The 21,077-nt window shown below is 61.4% G+C and overlaps 2 protein-coding genes across 6 annotated transcripts in view; both read left to right on the top strand.

Annotated features, from left to right (window-relative positions):
* CACNA1S (calcium voltage-gated channel subunit alpha1 S) overlaps nt 1-1,236 on the top strand; it is a 63,524-nt gene extending 62,288 nt beyond the window's left edge. For both annotated transcript variants that reach the window (XM_041758749.1, XM_041758738.1), the window contains 3 exons: nt 172-263; nt 464-607; nt 727-1,236. In XM_041758749.1, coding sequence (XP_041614683.1) covers nt 172-263; nt 464-607; nt 727-978 — 488 coding nt within the window. In that variant the 3' untranslated portion in view covers nt 979-1,236. The remainder of the gene's footprint in view (nt 1-171; nt 264-463; nt 608-726) is intronic.
* Nucleotides 1,237-13,802: 12,566 nt separating this feature from the next.
* Nucleotides 13,803-21,077, top strand: part of KIF21B (kinesin family member 21B) — a 47,444-nt gene continuing 40,169 nt past the window's right edge. For all 4 annotated transcript variants that reach the window (XR_005988383.1, XR_005988381.1, XM_041758781.1 and 1 more), the window contains exon 1: nt 13,803-14,138. Coding sequence is in view for 2 of the 4 variants with exons in the window: in XM_041758781.1 (XP_041614715.1) it covers nt 14,098-14,138 (41 nt within the window). In the remaining 2 variants the exon portion in view is untranslated. The remainder of the gene's footprint in view (nt 14,139-21,077) is intronic.

The raw sequence follows: 21,077 nt of genomic DNA, 5'->3' as shown, positions 1-21,077 counted from the left end.
GGTCTCAGAGTGTGCACACCCCCCCCGTTGCTCCTCCCACCGCCCTGAGGCCCTCCGCGGCCCTCCGCGAGCTCTCGGGGCCTGGCTGCCGGGCTGAGCAGAGCCCTGTGGACTCGGGGTCCCTGGCGGCCGTCAGCAGCCCCTCTTGCCCTTGCGGCATCTTGCCCACAGGACCCCACGGCAGGCCCTGTGTGGAAAAGCTGAAAGGACAGTGGACCCAGAGAGAAATGCCCAGACCCCAGGCGTCTCCCGCCCCCTGCCAGGTAACGGGGCAGAGGCCTGGGAAGGAAGTCTCCAGGGAGGAAGGGTGCCACTTTGCCGTTAGCAACGGGACGGCCGGGCTGCTGGCTCGTGCCCTCCCCGTGGGCCTTGGCTCGGGCTTCCTCTGAAGAGCTGGAGTTTCCCTGGATGCCAGTGGGCTCCAGCATCCCCTTGGGTCTTTGCTTTCGTGCGTTCGGAGCAGTGTGCCGGGCCGGAGCGTCCCCTGCCCGAGGAGCGGAGTTGCCCCCCGCCGGGGTCTCTGCCTCAGGGAGCGCCCCCCAGCAGGAGGCCCACGGAGAGTAGCTGCAGGTGCCCGACCCCAGCTACGGCCCGGCTGGTTCGAGAGGTGAGGGGGGCGACGGGACGGAGCATGGGCTGCACTCGGGGGTGGCCCGGGCTGGCCAGGAGAGGCGGCCCCCGCGCCCGCTCCCCGGGAGGGCCCACCCCGCCTTCATCCTCCCGCAGGCTCTGGTCCGAGGAGGCCTGGACACCTTGGCAGCCGATGTCAGCTTCGTCATGGCGACGGGCCAGGCCCTGGCAGACGCCTGCCGGATGGAACCCGAGGACGTGGAGGTGGCGGCAACAGAGCTGCTCAAGAACCAAGAGTCCCCAGAGGGCCGGGCCAGTGCGCTGGGACGCCAGAGCCCCGGGTCCTCGCTGGGCAGCCTTGACCTGCATCTGGGCTCCCGGGAGACCCTGGTGCCCCCCAGGCAGTGAAGGCCCACGCCGCAGCAGCGTGGCTTAGGGCTGCCATGACCACCGGAGAGGGAGGGGGTGCTGGGCCCAGAAGGCTCCCGGCGGCCCCGGCTGAGCAGGGGTGCTCAGGAGGAGGCGGGTGGACAGGCCCTCCCCCCACCAGCAAGAGGCCCGGCTGGATGGAGCTTCTAATGTCATTCAAACAGGGCCAGGCCCTGCCAGTGTGTCTGGCGGAGGGCCACTCCCGCCAGCGGGACATTAAAGTCTCCAGGCCCAGGACGTTGGCACCTGGCCCCTGCTTGTCTTTTTCTTTTGGGGGCGGGGGTGAAACTTGTCCTACTCTTCTTCTCCTTATTCTTCCCTCTTCCCCATTCTATTTCCCAGGAGCCCCGCTCATGGTGGGCTTGGGAGCCTGGGCCCAGGGGGAAGAGGGGCCCGTCATGGAGAATATGTGGATGCTCCTGGAAGTCGGTGGCCGCTTCCACTGGTTGGGGCCCCGTAGCCCAGGAAGGCCTGGTGGCCTTACAAGCCACGGCCCCACATCCCAGGTCACGGCCACAGCCGACCTTCTTGGCCAGAGTCCACTGCTGACATGGGCCTTAGATCCCTGTGCCCCCGCATATCAAAGACCTGCAGCTCCCAGGCTCCTCTTTTCCACACCAGACAGGAGGGAGGAGCAACAAGACTGACCAGGGGGCTCCCAGGCGGCAGCCAGACGCTCCCCTCGTCCTACGTCCTATGTCCTACATTCGGGGCATGTCCACTGCAGTCCATTTCGTCCTCGTCCCAGCCTTGAGAGGTGGGGCTTTTTTAAGTATTTAAAGGGGGTTTTAAGGATGCTGCAGGGGAGGCCCAGGGGGTGGCACGGGGTGCCTGTGCTCACGGGGCCACGGAGGCTGGAGTGAGGCCTGTGGAGTCCCAGCCGTGCCTTTCCCTGGATGCTCTTCCCTCCCCTTGCCACTCCTGGGAGGAGCTTGCCCAGTGCTGGCTTGGGCCACGGTGACCAGGGATGCCCCGCAGTCCCCTGCACAGCCCCAGCTGGGCCCCAGGCCGTGGGGACCTGCACATCTGAGGCCCCGGATGACTGTAACTCCCTCCCCAAACCTCAACACCAGCGCTTCCCCCTCTTCCCCTTGACAGCCTGCTGTCCTCCTCCACGGAGAAACAGAAGCCACCATGGGGCTCCCCACCCCCGTCCTGCCCACCCAGCTCCTCTTACCAGACTGACCAACGTGGTGGCCTTGGTCTCTTGCTCACCTCCTCCTGCCCTGACCCCGTGGAAGCCTGGGACCTCCTCCAGCCAGTTTCCCGATTCCACCCGTCTCGCGTCTCCCCCTCGCCCTGTCCTCCCTCTATCTGTGGGTAACATTCCAGGTGTTTCCACCTTAACGTGTCCTTGCAGGCGTCCTGTCCACCTGCCTGAGGCCGGTCTATCTATCTAGTGCGATCCTGAACACCGGACTTCTTCCCTGAGGTGTCTCCTCATCCACATTTCCATCTTAGCTCCCATTTCTCATCCCCACGCAGCCTGCCTTCTGCCCCACGTTCACCAGTGTCTCCCACAACCTTGTTGCCCATCCAGGGGGCCCTGAGTCTTTATCTTCCTTGACTTCTAGGCAGCATTAGGTAGGACTTACCCCTCTCTCCTTCCTGACCTGCCTGCACCCCTGGCTCTCCCAAATCCCCCCTACCTTTCAAGTGCTCCCAACCAAGGCTTCCCTGTGAGTGCTCACCTGGCCCAGCTACCTCTCCCTGTGGGGCGATTCCTCAGGGCTCGGTGTCCTTGATCCCTCTTCCTCTTGGGAAGCGTCCCTGGATGCTCTCAGCCACTCGCTCTCAGCTGCGTCGGCGGCGGCGTTCATGATTCCCATGGCCATATGGCTACAGCGAAACTCGCATCTCCGTGTCCTTCTCCCCGACAAGTCCTCACGTATGTCCTACCTGTGCCCAAAGTGCATCGTGTCCAAATTCAGCCTCACTGTCCCTTCCCCATAGGTTGCTGATCGCCAGGAACCCCCCCTCCCACCTTGTTCAAACCAGACCTCTGGTGCATCCTGGGCTCCCAGCTTCCCCCATGGTCTCACCCACCTAAGTGGTTCCCAAGCCTGTCTTCATGTCCACAATGACTTTCCTGACATGTTCAATCAATATTTCAGGCCCCTTTTTCTTCCTTTTTTTTTTTTTTTTGATTTTGATTTATTTATTTGAGAGAGACAGAGAGTACAGGGAGTGGGTGGGAGGGTCAGAGGGAGAAGGAGAAGCAGGCTCCCCGATGAGCAGGGACCACCCCCTCTCCAGGCTGCAGGGCTCGATCCCAGGACCCCGAGATCAAGACCTGAGCTAAAGGCAGACTGAGCCACCAAGAGGCCCCGTGTTATGCACCTTCTATGGCAAAAGCTTCCGAACTGCCCTCCTGTCTTCCCCTCCTCTCTTCCCCTCTGTCTTCCCTTGCTTACAAGCCTTGAAGGCACCCCGAAACCCTCAGAATATCATACTAAGCCCTTGCCTCTGCTTACCCGCTCCCCCCCACCTTCACACGGGGCCCCTAGCTGTCCAGCTGTCCTGCAGGCCCCTCAGGGGGAGCTGCCCTCACCTCTCACTGCTCCACCGCTGTCTCTGCAAAACCACATGAACCCTCAGACCCACGGATCCCTCCCGAGTCGTCTTTCAAATCTCAGCTTCGCCACTGGTTCCTGCAGCGAGCCCTCCCTGACCAGCCCCCTGAGCCTGGCCTGGAAACACGGGTGCCTTTCCCCCCAGTGGGGCGGGGACTGGGGATCAACCCACACCAGGGGCTTGCATCACGGAGCCAGGAGCGGGTCCACCTTGTTCAAAGTTACCCCCCAGAGCTGAGCACCTTTCCACGCAGCCCAGTGATTCCACAGCTGCTCAACACATGCAGGGAAAGGGGCAGAAGCACGGCCTTCCCCTCACCCGCTCACGGCCCGGGCACCCCCTGGGTTCTGCAGCCTCCCCTTGGCTGTCTGTGGAGGCCCTGGAGGCAGGGAGGAGGCGCTGTGCCTCCAGGGCAACAGCGGGTCTTCACCTCAGCCCTACTGAGCTGCTGCGGGGCTGCTCGATAAAACCTGGAAGGAACAGTGTGGAAGGAGGAGGGCTGAGGCGGGAGCCAAGGGGAGCAGGCCGTGTGCGGGGAGCCGGGCCCTCTGACAGAGCCCCAGGGGGGCACCTTCTGTCCCTGCGGGCCCGGCCAGCGGCAGCGTGTGCGTGTGCTGGCCCCCCTACTTGTCCCTGCCTGTCCCTTTGCAGACCTGGGGCCCCCCAGAAGCGGCGGGAGGAGGAGGGCACAGGGAGGAGGGCACAGGGCCACAGCCGGCAGCGGACTAGGCTGTGGGAAGCGCAGCGGGAGGCCCCCTGCAAAACCAGTGAGGGTGGCTGTGGCTGTTGGGGCCTAGTGGGACGTGGTCGGGGCAGGGAGGGCTGAGGGGTCCGTGAAGGAAGCGCATGGCACCCTCCGCAGCGTGTTCCAGGGCGCAGCCTCGGGCACCTGGGTCCCAGGCTCCAGCCTCCAGGCAGGTCACAGTCCTCTCAAGCTTCCGCTCCTCCTTCTGTGAAAGGTGAAGTCCCACCTCCAGGGTGTCGAAGGTGGGGAGGCGACCGCGTAAAGCCCCGGCCCTTGGTAAGAAGCTGCTGCTTTGGTTCCAGCGAGCGGGCAGGCCCTTCCGGGTGGGCGCTGGGCTTAGGGCGTCCTGGGCCCCATGGAAGGCCGAGTGCCCGCAGCCGGGGGGCTCAGCCTCAGACGGCAACCCCCGCAGGCCTCCAGGACGGAGAGGACAGCCCGTGGTGGAGAGGCCACTCCCGCCTCCCAGAGAAGCCGCCAGGGAAGGCCCTGCCCACCCAGGGCTGGCCTTGTCCCCCTTTGTCTGGCTTCAGATCCCAAGAACCCATCGTGGGGCCAACAGCTTGTAGGGCAGAGGCGCTCTCCAGCCAGAGGAAGAAAACCAGGACTGAGAAGAGCCAGCGGAGGAGCCAGGAGGGGCCGCACCCCCCCATCCCCCCACCCCCACCCCCACCCCCCCACCCCACCCCACCCCCGCACTGTGCAGGTACAAGGGCCCAAGGGTCCAAGGCCTGGCCTGGGGGCAGCACCGCTCGCAGGTGCATCTCATTTTTAAAAGGCCGGCGCCCTTGCCCTCCTCACCTGCCGCGCAGTGAAGTGGAGGGGACACATCCAGCCGCTGACGTCTCGCATCGCTGGGATCCGACAAGGCCCCAGCCCCCAGTCCCCACCTCATCCCACCTCAACCCCTCGCGGACCTGGCCCAAGGCTCCCCCAGCCTGCCACGGCGCAGCCCCTGCTGGCCCAGGCCGCCCTGCGCCTTCCCCATGGCCTGCCCCCCCATCCTGCCCTCGCCTCTCCCCTAGTGCCCTTGTGAGTGAGTGTGAACTCTTATTAGGGCTTTTATTACCCTGTAGGGTGGCTAGGCGGTTAGAGCTGGTTTTTTTCTCCTGAGAGTCCCTCAAGGACAGTGAGTTTATCAAGTGTGTATCCCCAGCAAGGAGCAAAGGAAGGAAGGAAGGGAGGGAGGCAGGAGGGAGGAGGGAGGAGTGAGGAGGGAGGAGGACGGGTGAAGTCAGGACAGCACACCCGTCAACTGCCAAGCAGCGTCATTTGAGGTTAGGGACATCCCATCCCTTTTGCCTATAAAACAGCAATTTTATACCATGTAACCTACTATAACGAGGGTGGGCTCCCCACTGCCCCGGGGCATCCCAGTACCACCAGTGCCCCTGGTGAAGGGGGTGCAGAGACCCCACCCACCTGCTCTGGGCAGTTTACACAAATCGGTGTGGCGGGGATGAAGGCTCACTCAGGTGGATCCCGTCCTGAGCGCTGAGCGGGGCTGTTCTGGGGCAGACGGAGGTGGACGGGGCTCCCAGCACCTGTCATGGCTCAGAGGGCAGGTGGGCCTTCAGCACAGCGACCCTCAGGAGCCGTCTGCCAGGGGGTCCTGCTGCCCTGGCGCTGGCCACTATGGGAGGCCGACTCTCCAGGTGCCTCATGTCCGGGCCTCCGGGCCTGGAGTCTCACCCCCACCCCCATCTCCTCCTGGATCCGCTTGGCCAGCCCTCGTCGTCATCATCGTGGGGCTGGGGTGGGGAGACAGATTGTAGCCTCTCCCTCTGAGGTCATTCAGATTTGCGTCCTGACTTCTAACTCTTCTTTGGAGCCTCCAACCTGGTGTGGAACTTAAAGAGGAGGAAAAAGTTCTTTGCGTGCTCTCTGCATCCTCTCCTGGAGGCGGAGCGTCCCTCTGCCAACCGGACAGGTGTCAGGAAGTACATGGCTGGGGGGGATGGAGTTTTCAAAAGATTATGTCACCTCAGGCCAACGGAGGCTGTCACGGTCAAAGGGCCTTTGAAATTCTCTGAAAACCACCCCCTGAGACTCGGCACACTCATGCATACGCGTGCACACACGTGCACACACGCGCACAGCCTGGGGGGAGGCACTCACTACCGCCCCATAAAATTCTCAATCTGATGTATTTTTGTAAAAGTGCCCTTCAGAGGTTGATCCTGTGTGATCTCCCCCTACCACCTCTCCCCGCAAGTCCCCAACACCTGCCCCCCCGCCCCCGCCATCCCCTCCTATTTTTAAAGTGTTAAATGTTTGTTTGCTGGCATTTTGCTCTGCAGGGTCTGGCTGTAGCAAATATCTATTAAAATCCACGGAAATGATGCATCCCTGGAGACTGGAAATCACTGGCTCCTAGGGGAGGGTGGGGCTTAGGGAAGGCACCTACGGGGTCGCATCTGAAGCAAGAGGACGTGGCTTCTCTGGGGTCCTGGCCAGGACTGCCTCAGAGGCCCCCTCCTCACCACCAGGTTTGGGGCAGGAGCTCTGCCCCCTTCCTTCCTCCTTCCTGGTCATCTCTCTCTCTCTTTTTTAATTTTTTTATTTTTATTTTTTTTTAAGATTTTATTTATTCATGAGAAACACAGAGAGAGAGAGAGAGAGAGAGAGAGAGGCAGAGACACAGGCAGAGGGAGAGGCAGGCTCCTTGAGAGGAGCCTGGTGTGGGACTCGATCCCAGGACCCCAGGATCACACTCTGAGCCAAAGGCACATGCTCAACTGTTGAACCACCCAGGCATCTCTCTCTCTCTCTCTCTCTCTTTTAAAAGATTTTATGTATTTATCCATGAGACACATAGGGAGAGAGGCAGAGACACAGGCAGAGGGAGAAGCAGGCTCCCAGCAGGGGGCCCGATGCAGGACTCGATCCCAGGACCTGGGGATCCCACCCTGAGCCGGAGGCAGGCGCTCAACACTGAGCCCCCCAGGTGCCCCCTGGTCCTCTCTTTTGTTTCCCGCCCCCCTTTGGCTTTGCCAGCTCGGCTCCCTGCTTGCTCCCTCTCCTTTCGCGTGTCCTTCCCCTCTCCAAGCTCCCTAATCCCCCCCACTGTCCCTTCTGGGGGAGACGGGAGCCTCACCGAGCCCACAGGCCACATGAGGCAGGGCAGTGAGCTCTCCCTCCAGGTGGCCGGGACTCCTGTTCCTTCTTTGTCCCCGGGACCCAGGCAAGGTGCTCTGCATCCTTGTTTGAGCAAAGAAGTTGGAACAAGTTGCCTTTTAAGAACAGTTCATTGAGTTATCATTAATATGTAACAAACCGCACGGATTCCAGGGGCCCCATTCGACCGTTTCTGAAGGACGCATACACAGCCGCGGAAGGAACGCCACCATCAAGATGACAGATCGACCAGCACCCCCGAATTTCCTGATGCCTATTAGTGCCCCCCCACACCGCCGTCCCTCCCAGCTCTGTTCCCGGCCCCTGCCTCCCTCCTCTCCGCACCCCCACCCCCCACCCCCCATTGTTGATGCACATTTGGGTTGTTTCCAGTCTGGAGCCAGGACAAATAAATTCTCTGTGAACACCCGTGTGCCAGTCACTGTGTGACCCTGTGAAGCAGGTGGCCTCTCGGGGGCTCTGCTCACTCAGCTCAGCAGCCGCCAAAGATGCCCTAGGACCCGTCTTCACTCTTCACTGTAACCCAACACAAGATGAAACCGGAATCCGGCTTGCTTGGGTGGCTCTGAGTCCTGCTCCATCACGCGTGGCGTGACCTTGGGCAAGTCTTGATGTCCTTTGTTAATACGGGGTTGATAACGGTTCCTGCGTCATGAGGCCTACGTGACAGTATGGGGCTGCGGCATTTACACGATGCCCAGCACAAGGATCAGACAGGGGAGTGGCGAGGGGATCCATGTGACCCCCAGTCGGCTTCTTCTAGGAGCTCGGAGCTGGGGGTCCCACAGATACATCCTGATATCAGACTTGAGGACGGTTTCCTAGGCAAGCGACAGGCAGCAGCACCCGAAGTCCCTTGGGGTTTTTTTCTAATTACTTCTCAGAGTGGCTCCTGAGGACTCCCAAGGGCTGGCTCAGCACGGCTGCCACAAGACCCTGGGCCCCCAAGGGGTTGACATGGAGCCATGCTCACGTGGGCCCCAACAATTTGGAAACGTGGAAAAAATCTTAAGTCAAATCATAGGGAGTAGAGATAAGCGGAGGCCGAGAGGCTGCAGGGCCCTTTCTGCGGCCCCACAAGTGGTCAGATCAGAATCCACAAGGGGCTTCGTGTGTCCTGGGCAGGCGGGTGGAGTCCTGGGAGGCCCTTGGGCCCTTTGGGGTCTGAATTCTGGCTCTGCCCCTTTACCGACTAGGCTAGGCCAGGCCAAGCCCATAATTTGAGCGGCTTAACACAATAAAAGTTTATTTCTCACTCAAACCCGACAAACAACCTGAAGCGGTGTGAGGGCGCCGGAAGCTCATAAAGCTTCCACCTAGACGTGATACGGGTCACTTTTGCCCACGTGCCCCTGGCCAAAGTCGGTCACACGTCCACAGCTGACATCAGAGGACGCGCAGTCCTGCCTTGTGACAGAAGGCAGAGAGCCGGACGTATTTGGTGCACGGCACTGATGACTGCTACCCTAGCCAAGTGACCTCGAGCCCATTTCCTCTTCTGCAAAATGGGGACAATGCCGGTACTTACTTAGAGATCGCCGTGAGGATTAGACGTGAGGATTACACGAGAAATCTTACGTAACATCCTCGGCCCAGGGTAGCACATGGGGTGAGGAAAATGAAGCTCGGATGCCCTCCAGGTAACCACCAGCGAGGCCGAGAGCAGGAGTGTTTGTGGACAGAAGGGATCCTGCGTCCTGCATCTGCAAACACTTGCCCCGCCCCCGGCCTCCCCACGGAGCGGCCAGCAGAGGCACCTGCCTGGATCACCTGCCTGGGTCACCTGCCTGGACCACCGGCGAGCACGGAGGCCAGCCACACCGCATCACCTTGTTCACACCAGCCTCATCCACTCTCATCTTAGACCTTCATGTCCACTTCGAGGACCGAGGCCCGCTTAAGAGGGGGCGGAGAATCCACGGGCCACGGGAGGGACAGGACTACCTGCGCAGTGCCGAGCACCGTACTGGGTGCTCGGTCCAGGTTACCTTACTTCCCCCTCGTCCAAGTCCTGAGATGAGGCGAGTAGGATTACCCTCATTTTGAGGTGGGGGAGCGGATGTTTGCAGTAGCTCCGGGACTCACCAAGGGTTGCACAGCTAGTGAGTGGCGGCGCCGCATCTGAACCCACATCTCTGACTCAGAGCGCCACACTCGGGCTTCCAGGCCGTCTCTGTTTTTTTGTTTTGTTTTGTTTTGTTTTGTTTTGTTTTGTTTTGTTTTGTTTTGTTTTAAGATCTTATTTATCTATTCATGAGAGACACGCAGAGAGAGGCAGAGACACAGGCAGAGGGAGAAGCAGGCTCCCTGCGGGGACCCCGATGGGGGACTCGATCCCTTGGTCCTGAGCCCAAGGTAGACGGTCGACCGCCGAGCCCCCCAGGCATCCCTGCCTCTGGTTATTTTGCACAGTCTTAGCTTTTATCCGAATCATAACCTCACATGCAGCCCAGTCTTGAGTGGTTAGCCTCTGGGTCCCTCCATGCCGTTGTGGGAGCTGCCTGCTCTGGGACTCAGGGGACCCTGCTTTTGGTCCCTGCTCAGTAGCTTACTGTGCAACCGTGGACAAGTATCTTTACCCGTCTGGGCCTCAGTTCCCTCACCTGAAAATGAAGCTGTAAAACTGGATGATCTTAGGGTTCTTCTCAACGTTCGGGCTCTGTGACGTTGAGAATTCGTCCACACCTGCTCCTCCTGCCTCTGGGAAGCATGGGAAAGTAGAAAGTGGATGGAAAGCCCATGTCTGAGGTTATGTGGAGTATTAATTAAACTGTCATTAACATTTGGAACCAAAAATAGTTGGGTTTTTTTTTAGGACTGACAGGGTGTTTATAATCCACAGCAGTTCTCTCTCTCCCTGCTATTTATAACGAAGTCTGGTTGCCTCTAAGGCGAAGTCTGCCTCCTTCTGTAACAGAGGAAGTCAGGCTGAGCTCAGACCTCTGAATCTGCACCCAGTAGCCCCTCTCTGGGATTCTGAGCTCCCGTTGGCAGGCAGAGCTGGGCTCTATCTCCAGGTGGGCACTGGGCGGTGTGTGGCTGGACCGTTGGCCGGCAGGATGGGCTGATGCCTGATCTCCCATGGACCCAAGCACAGCTGCCGGGGTGGGGCCGGCCGTTAGGACCGGAGGTCCAGAACTCTCTATTTTCCACCCCCAGAACTTCAGGACGGTGCCCAGATAGTTTCTGCAAATGCCAATGCTTGGTGCTAACCCTAAAGGAGATAAAAGGGATCAGGACTCAAGAGGTGGTGCAGGTGGTGCAGGCCACCTCTGGAGACATTTCTCCAGAGCCTCAGGGCATCTCTTCGGTGTACTGATTTGTCACTCGAGGGTCGCCAGTGGAGAGCTAGGCCGTGCCTGAGAGATCCGGGCCAGATGGCTTCCTTGAGTTGCTGCTGCAGTATTTTAACTACAGGAGTGGGAGCTTCTTGCCTCGGAGAGGGTCCTCCTCAGCTCCCCCACGTTCCCATCTGCCCAGACGCCCACGGCTCCTGTCAAGAGAAATGATGGAGGCCCCTAGACACCTGGTGGGAAAAGGCCCCAGCTCAGGACAAGAACCGGGGCCCAAACCCCTATCCAACTGGGGGACTCGGGGCCAAACCCGGGTAGAGTGCACATGTGTTTGCCTGTTTCTGTCGGGCAGAGAGGAGAGGGGTGGGGTTTGGGGGAGACAGGCATATAGGCAAGATTAACTTCAGGGTTGGGAAGGAAAGAGCCGAGGGGAGGAGGGGAGGAGGGAGAGGGGAGGAGGGAGAAGCAGTGGGAAGGGGTGGGAAGGAGTGGGAAGGAACAAACCAGGGAGAGGAAGTAGAGGCTGAGCTGAGAGGGCAGGGACAGCACGGTCCCCAGCGTCCTGTGACCCATCTAACCTAAATCTTCCCGAGTCACAGCTTAAGCCTCTTCCTGCTACATCGTGGATCCCCCTCTGACCTCTGTGCCCAGTTGCCGGCCTCACCTCTGGGCGCTGCTGCCCTGCTGCTCCCTGGGGACCCAGGACAGAGCGGCTGAGGTGGCCTGAGTTTCCAGCCCCCAGTGCCTCCCTGCTCCTCCTGGCTCAACATCTTTTAGCCTGGAGGGATGGGGGGTGGGGGAGGTTGGTGCAGCAGCTCTGGCGCCATTTCCCAGCAGTGAAGCTGTGAGTCAGAAGGGTCACCTACTCTCGGAAGTCAGGGGGGACCTCCTAGAGACAGGAAGCGGGAGATGAGCCCCAGAGAAGTCAAGTCAAGCCTCTGGTGGGCGTGAGAGCAGTTCTTTTTCTTTTTTTTCTCGTGAGAGCAGTTTTGCAAAAAATGCAGCACCACCATCCAGGAGGGCTAGACCTGAAGGGAAAGCCTGGGTCAGCCCATCGTCCTCCCCTGGGGCAGCTGCCTAGAGGTGATCTGGGAAGTCTGGAACAAGACGCTGTGAGTCCAAATCCTGGGTCTGTCGCTTATGTGCTGGGTGAGACTCATCCTCCATCCCTGCAAAACTGAAATAATAAGGCCCAGTTCACAAGGCTAGGAGAATGAAATGAGACTCTGCATGTAAAACACCTGGTTCTCATAGGGCTCCATCTCCAGTCCACCCCAGCCGGCCAGCTCCCTGCTCTCCGGCGGGCTAGGAAGGCAGCACGCCCGGCCCGGATCCGGTTCTCATAGGTGGTCCCTAAATGTTAGTTGCCTCCCCATCCCTTATTTGGTTGGAAGATGGGGAGAGAGTGTCCAGCATCTGACTCAACACTCCACAGGCCTGCTGCTCTGGGAGGGGTGACCCACTGGCCCCCAGAGAGCTTCCTCTAGGTTCAAATGCTAATAAAAGGTGCAGGATCCCAGCTGTGCCGCCTGCCTGCCTGCCTGCCTGCCTCTCCTCCTCCACCCTTGGGGCACGGCTGGTGGTGCCCTGTTTTCCATCAGGTTGGGGGGGGGAGCGATGTTGATTTGCCCTTGAAATTTGCCCTTGAAGTGATCATTGTTCTGGTTTGAGGCTAGCAGCGATCTGGACTACTGGATGGAGCGGTTATCCGTGGGGGTGAGGAGGGGAGGGAAGGGAGGAGGATGCCACCAACAGATAAGTCCTCAGACCCTACCCCACACCCTTGCCAAAATCTCTGACATAGTTTCATCATCCCTGGAGGGTGATGCAAGAGGCTTGGAGTCTGAGTCCCCTTCCCCCTCCCCCAGGGAGCATCATCCACATCTGGAGCTGCAGCTGGGTCCTCCTCTTGGGCTCCTTCCAGGGGAGGGAGCTGTTTGGAGTGTGGGAAGGGAGGGCCGGCGGGTGAGGGCCCTGTGAATGGCCCCAATGTTGGGAGTTGGGGGGCGGGGCAGGGAGAAGGTGTCTGGGCTCAGGGGGAGGGAGGGTGGAGTGGAGAGGGAATTGCCACTTCTCAGAGCACTGCTCTTCTCCATCTCTGCCCTGTGTCTAAAGGCTCCAGGGCTCCCCCTTGTCGTTTATATCCATGCAAAGGCAGCTGTACTGCTCGGTCCCCTTCCCCCCACCCCGCCCCTCGCCCCTCCAGCCTCTGTACCCAAGCGCCCTCCCGGCTCCAGCCTCCAGCGCCCCCTTTGTTCTCCGGTCTCCCTGGGCAGCTCCGGCCTCCAACCCTGACCCTCTGCCCCCCAGGGCCACAACGGGGCGTGAGCCAGGCCCCAAGGGTCATCTGTGGGTCATAAAGGTCAACGGAGCCTCCTCGGTGCAGCACAGGGAGGGGCCCATCAGGGCGAGGAGCCTATAGCCAGGAATCAACCCAAAGACGAACTTTAAAACGCGGCCGGGTGGAGGGGGGGGGGGGCCGGATAATGTTCCTTAGTCACCAGCAAGAATCTCCTTCAGTAAAAGGTGACAAATTCTGCTATAAATCAGAAGGGAAGCTTCCCAGGCGCTTTCGAAATATAAACCGCTAATCGCTGCGCGATGCGTTGGAGCTCGGGGCTCCGCCCGGAGGTGGGGGGGTGGGGGGGGGACCTGGGGTCTTCCCCCCTCGCTTAGCCACCCAGCCGGCGTGACCTTGGGGAGTGCCCCCTCTCTGCGACCCAGTGGCCTCATTCACGAGACGGAGGTGCCATCGAGGCTGAGGTCGGCGACTCCGGGGCGGGGGCGGGGCGGGGGCGGGGCGGGGGCTCCTGCGCCCTCCTCCTCCTCCTCCTCCTCCTCCTCCTCCTCCTCCTGCTCCGCGACGCTCGCATCCCGCCGGCCCCCCCAGCGAGCGTGGCCGCGAGCCAAGAGGGCCCTTTAAAGGCCCAGGCCACGCCCCCTGCCGCTGCCCCGGCCTCCGATTGGCCGAGCCGCGGAGGGGCGGGGCCGGGGGCGGGGCCTGGCCGGGCGGGCCCCCGCCCCCTTTGTTCGCGCTGCGGCGGGAGGCGGCTGCAGGGCGGGAGGTGTGTGCGCGCGTGTCCGCGCCGTGGGGAGCTGCGCGCCGCCGCCCGATGGCGCGAGGAGGCGCGCGGGCCGAGCCCCGGGGGGCCTGCCCCGGCCGCGGCTGAGCCCCTGCGCTCGCCCCCCGCGAGCATGCCCCCTCCGGCCGCCGCGGCAGAGCCCGCCAGCCGTGCCCGCGCCCCCGCCTCCCGCAGCCGCAGCCGCAGCCGCAGCCGCAGCCGCAGCCCGGGGCTCGGGCCCCCGGGCCCCCGCCCCTGATCCGCGCGCGGACCCCGCAGCCAGAGGACCATGGCCGGCCAGGGGGACTGCTGCGTCAAGGTGGCCGTCAGGTAGGGCCGTGCACCGCGCGCGGGGCTTTGTCTCGCGTGGGCGTGGGGCCGCGTTGCACCGCGCAGCCGGCTCCAGGGAGCGGGGCGGCTGCCTCGGGAGATGCGCGGCCCGCGGGCTGCTGGAAGCTGGCTTTGTTGGGGTGGTAATTTCGGGCCCCTCCTGGGAGCCCTTAATGATCAGAAAATCGAATAAACAAGGAAATCCGGTATTTCACACCCAGCCCCAGCCCTGGCCCAGGCCGGAGCGTCTGTGTGTTTCCTCTTTGCCTCCCCTTGGGGCTGCTGTCTCATGCTGGGGTATGGAGGAGGAGGGGGTGATTGCCCCCAGTCCACCCCAGTCCACCCCAGTCCACCCCAGTCCACCCCAGTCCGCCCCAGTGGGCCAGCTCCCTGCTCCCGGGTGGGCTAGGAAGGCAGCACGCCCGGCCCGGATCCGGTTCTGCAGACAAAGATGGATTGAGTGCAGGGACGAATGGAAGGGCCGGCCGGTGCCTTGGCCTGCTGTGGGCACTTAGGGCTTTTGGAGACAACCTTCCTGGCCCTGTCCCAAGAGGAGATGGGGCCAGGGCACGGAGGAAGCGGGGTGCTGAGGTTGTACCTCGGAGGGGGCCGGTCGGAGGGCGTGCCGCTGATACCTCATCTTCAGGCTCTCAGATAAAATGGAGGTGGGGGGGTTGCATGGTCTCACCTGGGACCTGCAGGGACTGAGAGGAGCAGGCTAGGGGGCTTCTGCAGGGAGGGGTACACAGAGGTGTGAGGCAGGAAATCATGTAAAGTTGAGCCCTTTGTGTTGGGTGGAGGCGCTTTACGCCCCGCACCACCTCTCCCTGTTTTTGTTTTGGCTTTTCCTCTTTGAGAGGGGTCTGTCGACGGGAGCGTGCCAGTCTGAGACTGGTCACCAAGGCAGGGGTGGTGGAGAAATGCACCCATCTGTGCCCCAGCCCCGTCTGATGGGGGTGGGGGTACTGGCTCCAGGGCTAGGGTGGGTCTCTGAGACAGGTCTCTGGATTCCCTGGGTTGTAGGTGACCCAGATTCCAAGAGTCCATGGAAGTCACTCTAGACAGGACCAGGGATGACTATGGAAAAGCTTCATCCTCCTGCCCCAGGGCGGATGCCCCCCCCCCCCAGGCATCTGGCCAGTCCTCTGCAGCCCAGAGAGGAGGAGTGGGCATTTGGTTGCAGCTCTGGGGTCCAGGAAGAGAGATTGAGGTGCCTCCCACCCAGGCATCGTGCAGCCTCAGCATCACTTGAACACAGCCTTTCTGGCCCTGAGCAGCCAGAGAGACAAAGAGGAGCCGAGCAGGTGCCTGGTGGGCTGGCCGGGGCGGGGCCAGGCTGCTGCTGGGGCTGACATTGCAGCAGGATCCTGTGGAGGTCGAGGGAGGGAGGTACAAGTGGTGGTGGGTGGGTGGGTGGGGGTAGTGAGAAATGTAAATATGACATCTGCAGCAGCCCGGGAGAGTCCAAGTACCTCATAAAAGGGAAATGACCCAGGCCCCAGTCACTGTGAACCAGGCAGGGCTGGGAAGGAAGGGACTTAGGGTGCTCGCTCCTCCCCTGAGGGTTTTCCTTTAGACTCCATCTTACAGGAGGGAGCCAAAGAAAGCCCCTTCTACTACCGCCAAGCCTCCCCCGGCTAGACTGGGGCATAGTAAAGTGTGGGAAAACCCCATAGGATTGGCACTTTGTGCAGAGGAGTGAGGAAAAGCTGGTGTTGCCTTCTTAGCACGACCAGCAGAAGGTTTCTGAGCCCCATTCCGGAGAAGGGCTTGTGCCTGCCCACGGCACCCAGCTCTTTGGGGGTGATGGGTATCATCTCTGCCTCCCACTCAGACTGCTCTAGTAGCATCCACATGCCCCCCCCCCTCCTTGCCTCCAGTTGCTGATCTCGGATGGAGGGGTGGGTAGATTTGAACATCAGGAGAGCCAGGCCTTAGGGGGCCTCTGGAAGGTGAGCGCCCAGCCCACTTGTCCCCTCCCACTCCAGCCTGAGCGCCCAGCCTGGCACACGCCAGACCTCAATGGGCAGCCGGCCGTGGAAGGCAGACAATGCCTGGACAGAACCCAGTTTCTAATCAAAGAGCTGAGAATAGGGCCAGACTAGGGCTGGGGTCGGGACAGGGAGCAGATGGTGCCACTGAGGAGCTGTAGGGGAGAGCCCCCCATGCTTTTGGATCCCGTCAACCCCCCACCCCGTCTCCAGGAGTCACTTGTCCCACCTAAAGGACTGGGTGGCAGGCTAGAGTATGGGAGTTGGGAAAGGCCGGGGCTTTGGAGCTGTCAAGGGCCCAACTGGTGCCAGGTTCAGCTGTCTGACTTCCTGGAAGTGCTTTCTTGTATCTAACTCAAGTGCTGTCTGAGTTCCCATGAGAATAAAATGGCGAGTCTTGGGTCCAACTCTTGGGACAAGGGGGCCAGGAGTGAGACAGACTTGGTTTGGGGTGTGTGTGTGTGTGTGTGTGCGTGTGCGTGTGTCGCATGTGCACATGCACGCCTGTGTGAGTGGGGAGGTCCTGGCAGGAACTGTTAGACTAGGTGAGCAGTGCCAGGCTCAGGGCTCCTGGCCCTATAATCTCCTTGGGAAGAGGATCAAAGCTGGCCGTGTGCAAATCTCCACAGGCCAGCGGGGGCTGGGAGAGAGCCAGGGGAGGAAACTTTCAGAACCTGGGGCTGTGAGATAAGGGGAGAAGGTCTAGGCACCAGCAGACCCCAAAAGCACTACCCCAGGCCTCCCTGCAGTCTGGCCCACCTGCCCCCTGAACCCGGGCTAGTTGCCTTTGCTCTGAGATTCCCAGGCCAGCCCCTGTCCGTCCTGCCCTGTGATCCCTTTATCCATTAATCCCCTGTAGGTAGGGACTCAGCTCCCTGGGCCCAAGGCTGGCCTAGAACCAGCCTCTCTCTACCTGGGGATGGGTGGGGGGCAGGGGGACGATGCCTGGGAGAGGTGAGGCTGAGCTGTGCCCTGCCCTGGGCTGCAACACAGGCCTGATTGATGGGGGTAGAAGGGGAAGGGGTGGCTGCTAAGAAATGCAAGTTGGCAAAGGCGAAATTGGGGAAGGAAGCCAAGTCACATGGTACGTTTCTTTAAGACCCTTTCAAGCCCCCACTTCTGAATCCCTGCCACGAGGGGAGCCCTCAGTGGGGCCTAACCCCTGGCCCCGATATCTTTGCCTGGTTTCCCGAAGCTTCCATCCTTTAGTTGGCTGGGGTGGGGCAGTCCCTCTACAGGTCCCACATCTATCCGTGGACACTCCAGGGGCGAGCAGCGGCGGGAAGAGGACGGAGGGGCTCCCCACGGACAGTGTTAGATCCTACCCCTGCCCCCGCTCATCTGGGTTCTCCAGCTGTAGTTATTTCCAGAGCCTCTGGCCACTCGGCGATCTTGGTCAACGTCTGTCTAAATTTTGAATCAAAAGACTTGGTGGCTCGGGGCAAAGAGACTGGAGAGGATAGAAAAGGACCGTGCGAGGGTGGGGGTGGGGGTGCCTTCCGAGGCCCATCCTCTGGGAGCCCAAGGCCAGCCAGGGCCAAACAAATGCCAGTGGTGTCCCGTGCTCCCCGGTTTCCAGGTGTGGGAAAACCGAGGCCCAGACAGGCCCTCCCCAGGCCCGAGAGTCCCGGTGGTGGCCTCCTGCTGCAGAAAGAGGACTTATGTCATCACACGGAAGTGGAGTGTAGTAAGCACAGGCCCCGGAAACCCTGCCACCACCCAGCCTGCCTGCCCGCCAGCCCCAAGCCAATTGGGCTCAGCCTTGAAACCCTCGGGGGGGGGGGGGGGGGGGGGGGGGGGGGACGGGACGGGGCGGGGCGGGGGCTGAGGAAGTGGCAGAGGTGACAGGAGCCCGGCACCCTTGCTCTTACAGCTCCGGGGCGAGGGCAGGCCTGGGGCCAGTGCGGTTCGCCCACTGGCTGCGTCGTGGGGCCTCCTGTCTGCTCGTCCTCTGGGCCTCGGTTCACCCGGCGCAGAGCGGGCCGGACGCCTGTTGTCACAGAGCAGCGGTTCGGAGGGAGCAGAAGCCATAGGGCCCCTAAAGGCTTGAGGGGAATAAAATGCTTGAGAAATAAGCCCTAACTTAGTGTGCCTGAGGGGTGTGTCTGGTGTGGGGCGCAGTGAGGTCAGATACAACGAAGGGTCGAAGGTTCCTCTCCAGCTAAGCTCCTTCCCTCCTTCCTTCCCTCCTTCCCTCCCTCCTTACTTCCCTCCCTCCTTCCCTTCCTTCCCTTCCCTTCCTTCCCTCCCTTCTTCCCTCCCTTCCTTCCCTCCCTCCCTCCTTCCCTTCCTTTCCTTTCCTTTCCTTTCCTCCCTTCCTCCCTTCCTTCCTTCCTTCCTTCCTTCCTTCCTTCCTTCCTTCCTTCCTTCCACTTCTTTATAGCACAAAGCATGCCCAGATACAAAGAAGACTGAACTAGGGGGTGGCTGAGCACTGTTACCTCTTGAACCCTTGCCCTGTGCCAGGCAGCCTGCCTACGCCGTCCCACTCTACCCCACCGGAGCCCCACCAGCTAAGTGGGGTTATTCCCACTGTACGGAGGAGCAAACGCCCACAGCCCGTACATGGAGGAGTTTGGATCTGAACCCAGGGCTCTCTCCCTCCGAGCACGTGCTCCTCAGACTGCTCTAAACCACCCCAGTGCCGCTCTAAGTAGCTCTTTGCTGTGAGAGTCTCTCTGCCTCAGTTTCTCCACATGCCACCCCGCCCTGGTCCCCAGAACAGCAACGTGCGTGCGAGAAGTACTCAGGAAGGCGTCGGGTGCCACGCAGAGCGGGGATGCTCCGCAGAGGGGAGATGTGTCTAAATGTCCCTTTCTGGGGTTGCTTAGCAAGGGGCTGCGGTCCCCTCCGTGGTCCTAGCTCCTCCTTGGGGCCGTTGGCTCTCGGGTTGGGGAGCTCTCCCCGTCTGGCTGCGTAGAAGTCCAACTGTTCACTCTTTCCTTAGATCCACGCCACTGTCCCAGGAATTTGTTTTCCTGCCCCCAGGAATTTGTTTTCCTGCCCGAGTTCCATCTTGCCACTCCCTAGGAAAGGAAGCTGGGGGGTGGGGGGTAGCTGAGTCTCCTCTTCCATCCCGACGGCCCCCACACCAGCTATAGGGCAGGCCCCGGGTGTCCTGGGTCCCCACCTCTCCTTTTGCCCTCTAGACATAGCAGCCTGTTGAGGAAAGCTGGAGGGGGCACTGAGAGGCCACTAGGCTGGGGAGGAGAGGACGCTTCCCTGCCCTGGGAGGGGAGCCAGGCTCCAGCGAGCTATCCCTCCATCCCTCGAGGCTGGGGTGGTGGAGCTTGTGGGGGCTGTGAAGCCCCGTGGCAGGTGGCAGTGTCCTGACGCCTGGAACAGTCCCTCTCTCACCTCTGGCTGCTTGGGGGTGTGGAAGGGAGGCAGTGCCATGTCCCCCATCCCCAAATACCTGCGTCCCTATCCTGTCCGCCTTGCTGGGTGGAAGCCCACCATCAGAGCATGGTGGAGGCCGCTGGTCCTTTCACCTGAGACTGGAGTCCAGGTGTGCAGAGGAGAGCTTGGCGATGGGGACAGAGGACAGAGGACGGAGGACCAGGGGCCGGGGCCAGTGTGCAGGGAGAGGCTCGCTGGCTTTGCCGGGGCCAGCTGCTTGGAGGCAGGCCGCCTGTTGCTCTGCATTCCTCAGCAGGGGAGCGTCCCCGGGGCCCAGTTCCCACTGAGCCGTCCCCGCATGATGCACATGCCGTCACAGCTCTGGGCGCTCCCCGCTCGGCCCCACTGCACAGTCTCCCGTCTCCTGGGAGGTCATGGGAAACCCCTGCCAGCTGCCCCGAGAAGCCAGTGGGACGGGAGGGCCGTGCTGCAGCGCAGCTGAGCTGTGCTTCCGAGCCAGGCTCGCGCTCTTCCCAGGCTCCCTGCAGCAGAGTCCAGCGAGGGCTCGGGAAGCTCCTGCTCACAGCCAGGCCTGCGCGCCTTCCAGCTTGGGACGGGGCCCGGCCCCCTCCCTTAGCTTCTCCTAGCGTCTCCGCTCCCCAGCCTCCGCCACCTCCCTGCACTCCGCCGGGCCTCCTGCTTCCTCCTGAGCCTGGTTTCAGCCTCGCTAGGGGGTGTCCTGGGGCACAGGGGAGACCCTGATGGCCTAGGGGCCACGAACAAGACCCTACCCTAGGTTCCCTCTCCTGTCGGACTTCCTGTCCCTGGTGGCTACTCAGAAGCTACTGGCCAGGACTTGGATAAACTGAAAGAGAAAGGTCAAGGGCATCTGAGGGGGGAAGAGGGGTGGAAGGCCAGGTGCCCTGAGTTGACACCCCTAAGGCTTCCCCTAGGTTGTCTTGGAGGGTCTGCACCCTCTCCCTGTGCACTTGGGAACATGTTTGAGGGCAGAAGTCAAGCACAGAGCGTTGACTGACCCATTCCACCAGTTCTGCTAGGGCCTCATAAACCCATGCTTTCTGACCCCACAGTACAAAGCCTCCTTGTTTGGGGGTTCTGAGCCAGCCCGGGTCTTTTCCTTGAAGGCAGTCTCAGGAGGACTGTGCTGGGGGAGGGTATGCGAGGCCCTGAGAAGGTCCAGTGACAGGGCTGCACGCCCCTCTGGCAATCACAGGTCTCCGGTGGCTCCCCGCTCCGAATCCCTGCGGCTGAAAGAGCCAGCCCCCCAAATTGGGTCTCACCGCCCTGTTCTGGAGAGGCATCTATGGGAAGATGCCTCTCTGGGCTAAGTCAGCTAAAAGCCCCCGGGTGTCTGGGAGCCAGACTCCCCTGAGAGAGCAGGGATTTTGCTTCCAGCCGCCTTCCCCAGAGCTGGCAGGCTGCCACGGGGAGGAGGAGGAGAGGATGCTCATTAGGGTGGGGGTGTGGACGCCCTCTTTCTGCTGCAGAGGAGAGCCGCCTTCCCCTTCCCGGGGCAGGGAGGCAGCCTCCCGGCTTCTTGGCTCCACGCTTCTCCATGCTCCAGGCCTGGGCTCTCTCAACTCCACAA

The sequence above is a fragment of the Vulpes lagopus genome, chromosome 1, assembly GCF_018345385.1.
Source record: "Vulpes lagopus strain Blue_001 chromosome 1, ASM1834538v1, whole genome shotgun sequence".
NCBI classification, from domain to species: domain Eukaryota; kingdom Metazoa; phylum Chordata; class Mammalia; order Carnivora; family Canidae; genus Vulpes; species Vulpes lagopus.
Note: the sequence above shows the minus strand (reverse complement) of the source record. Positions and strands in the feature narration are given on the sequence as shown.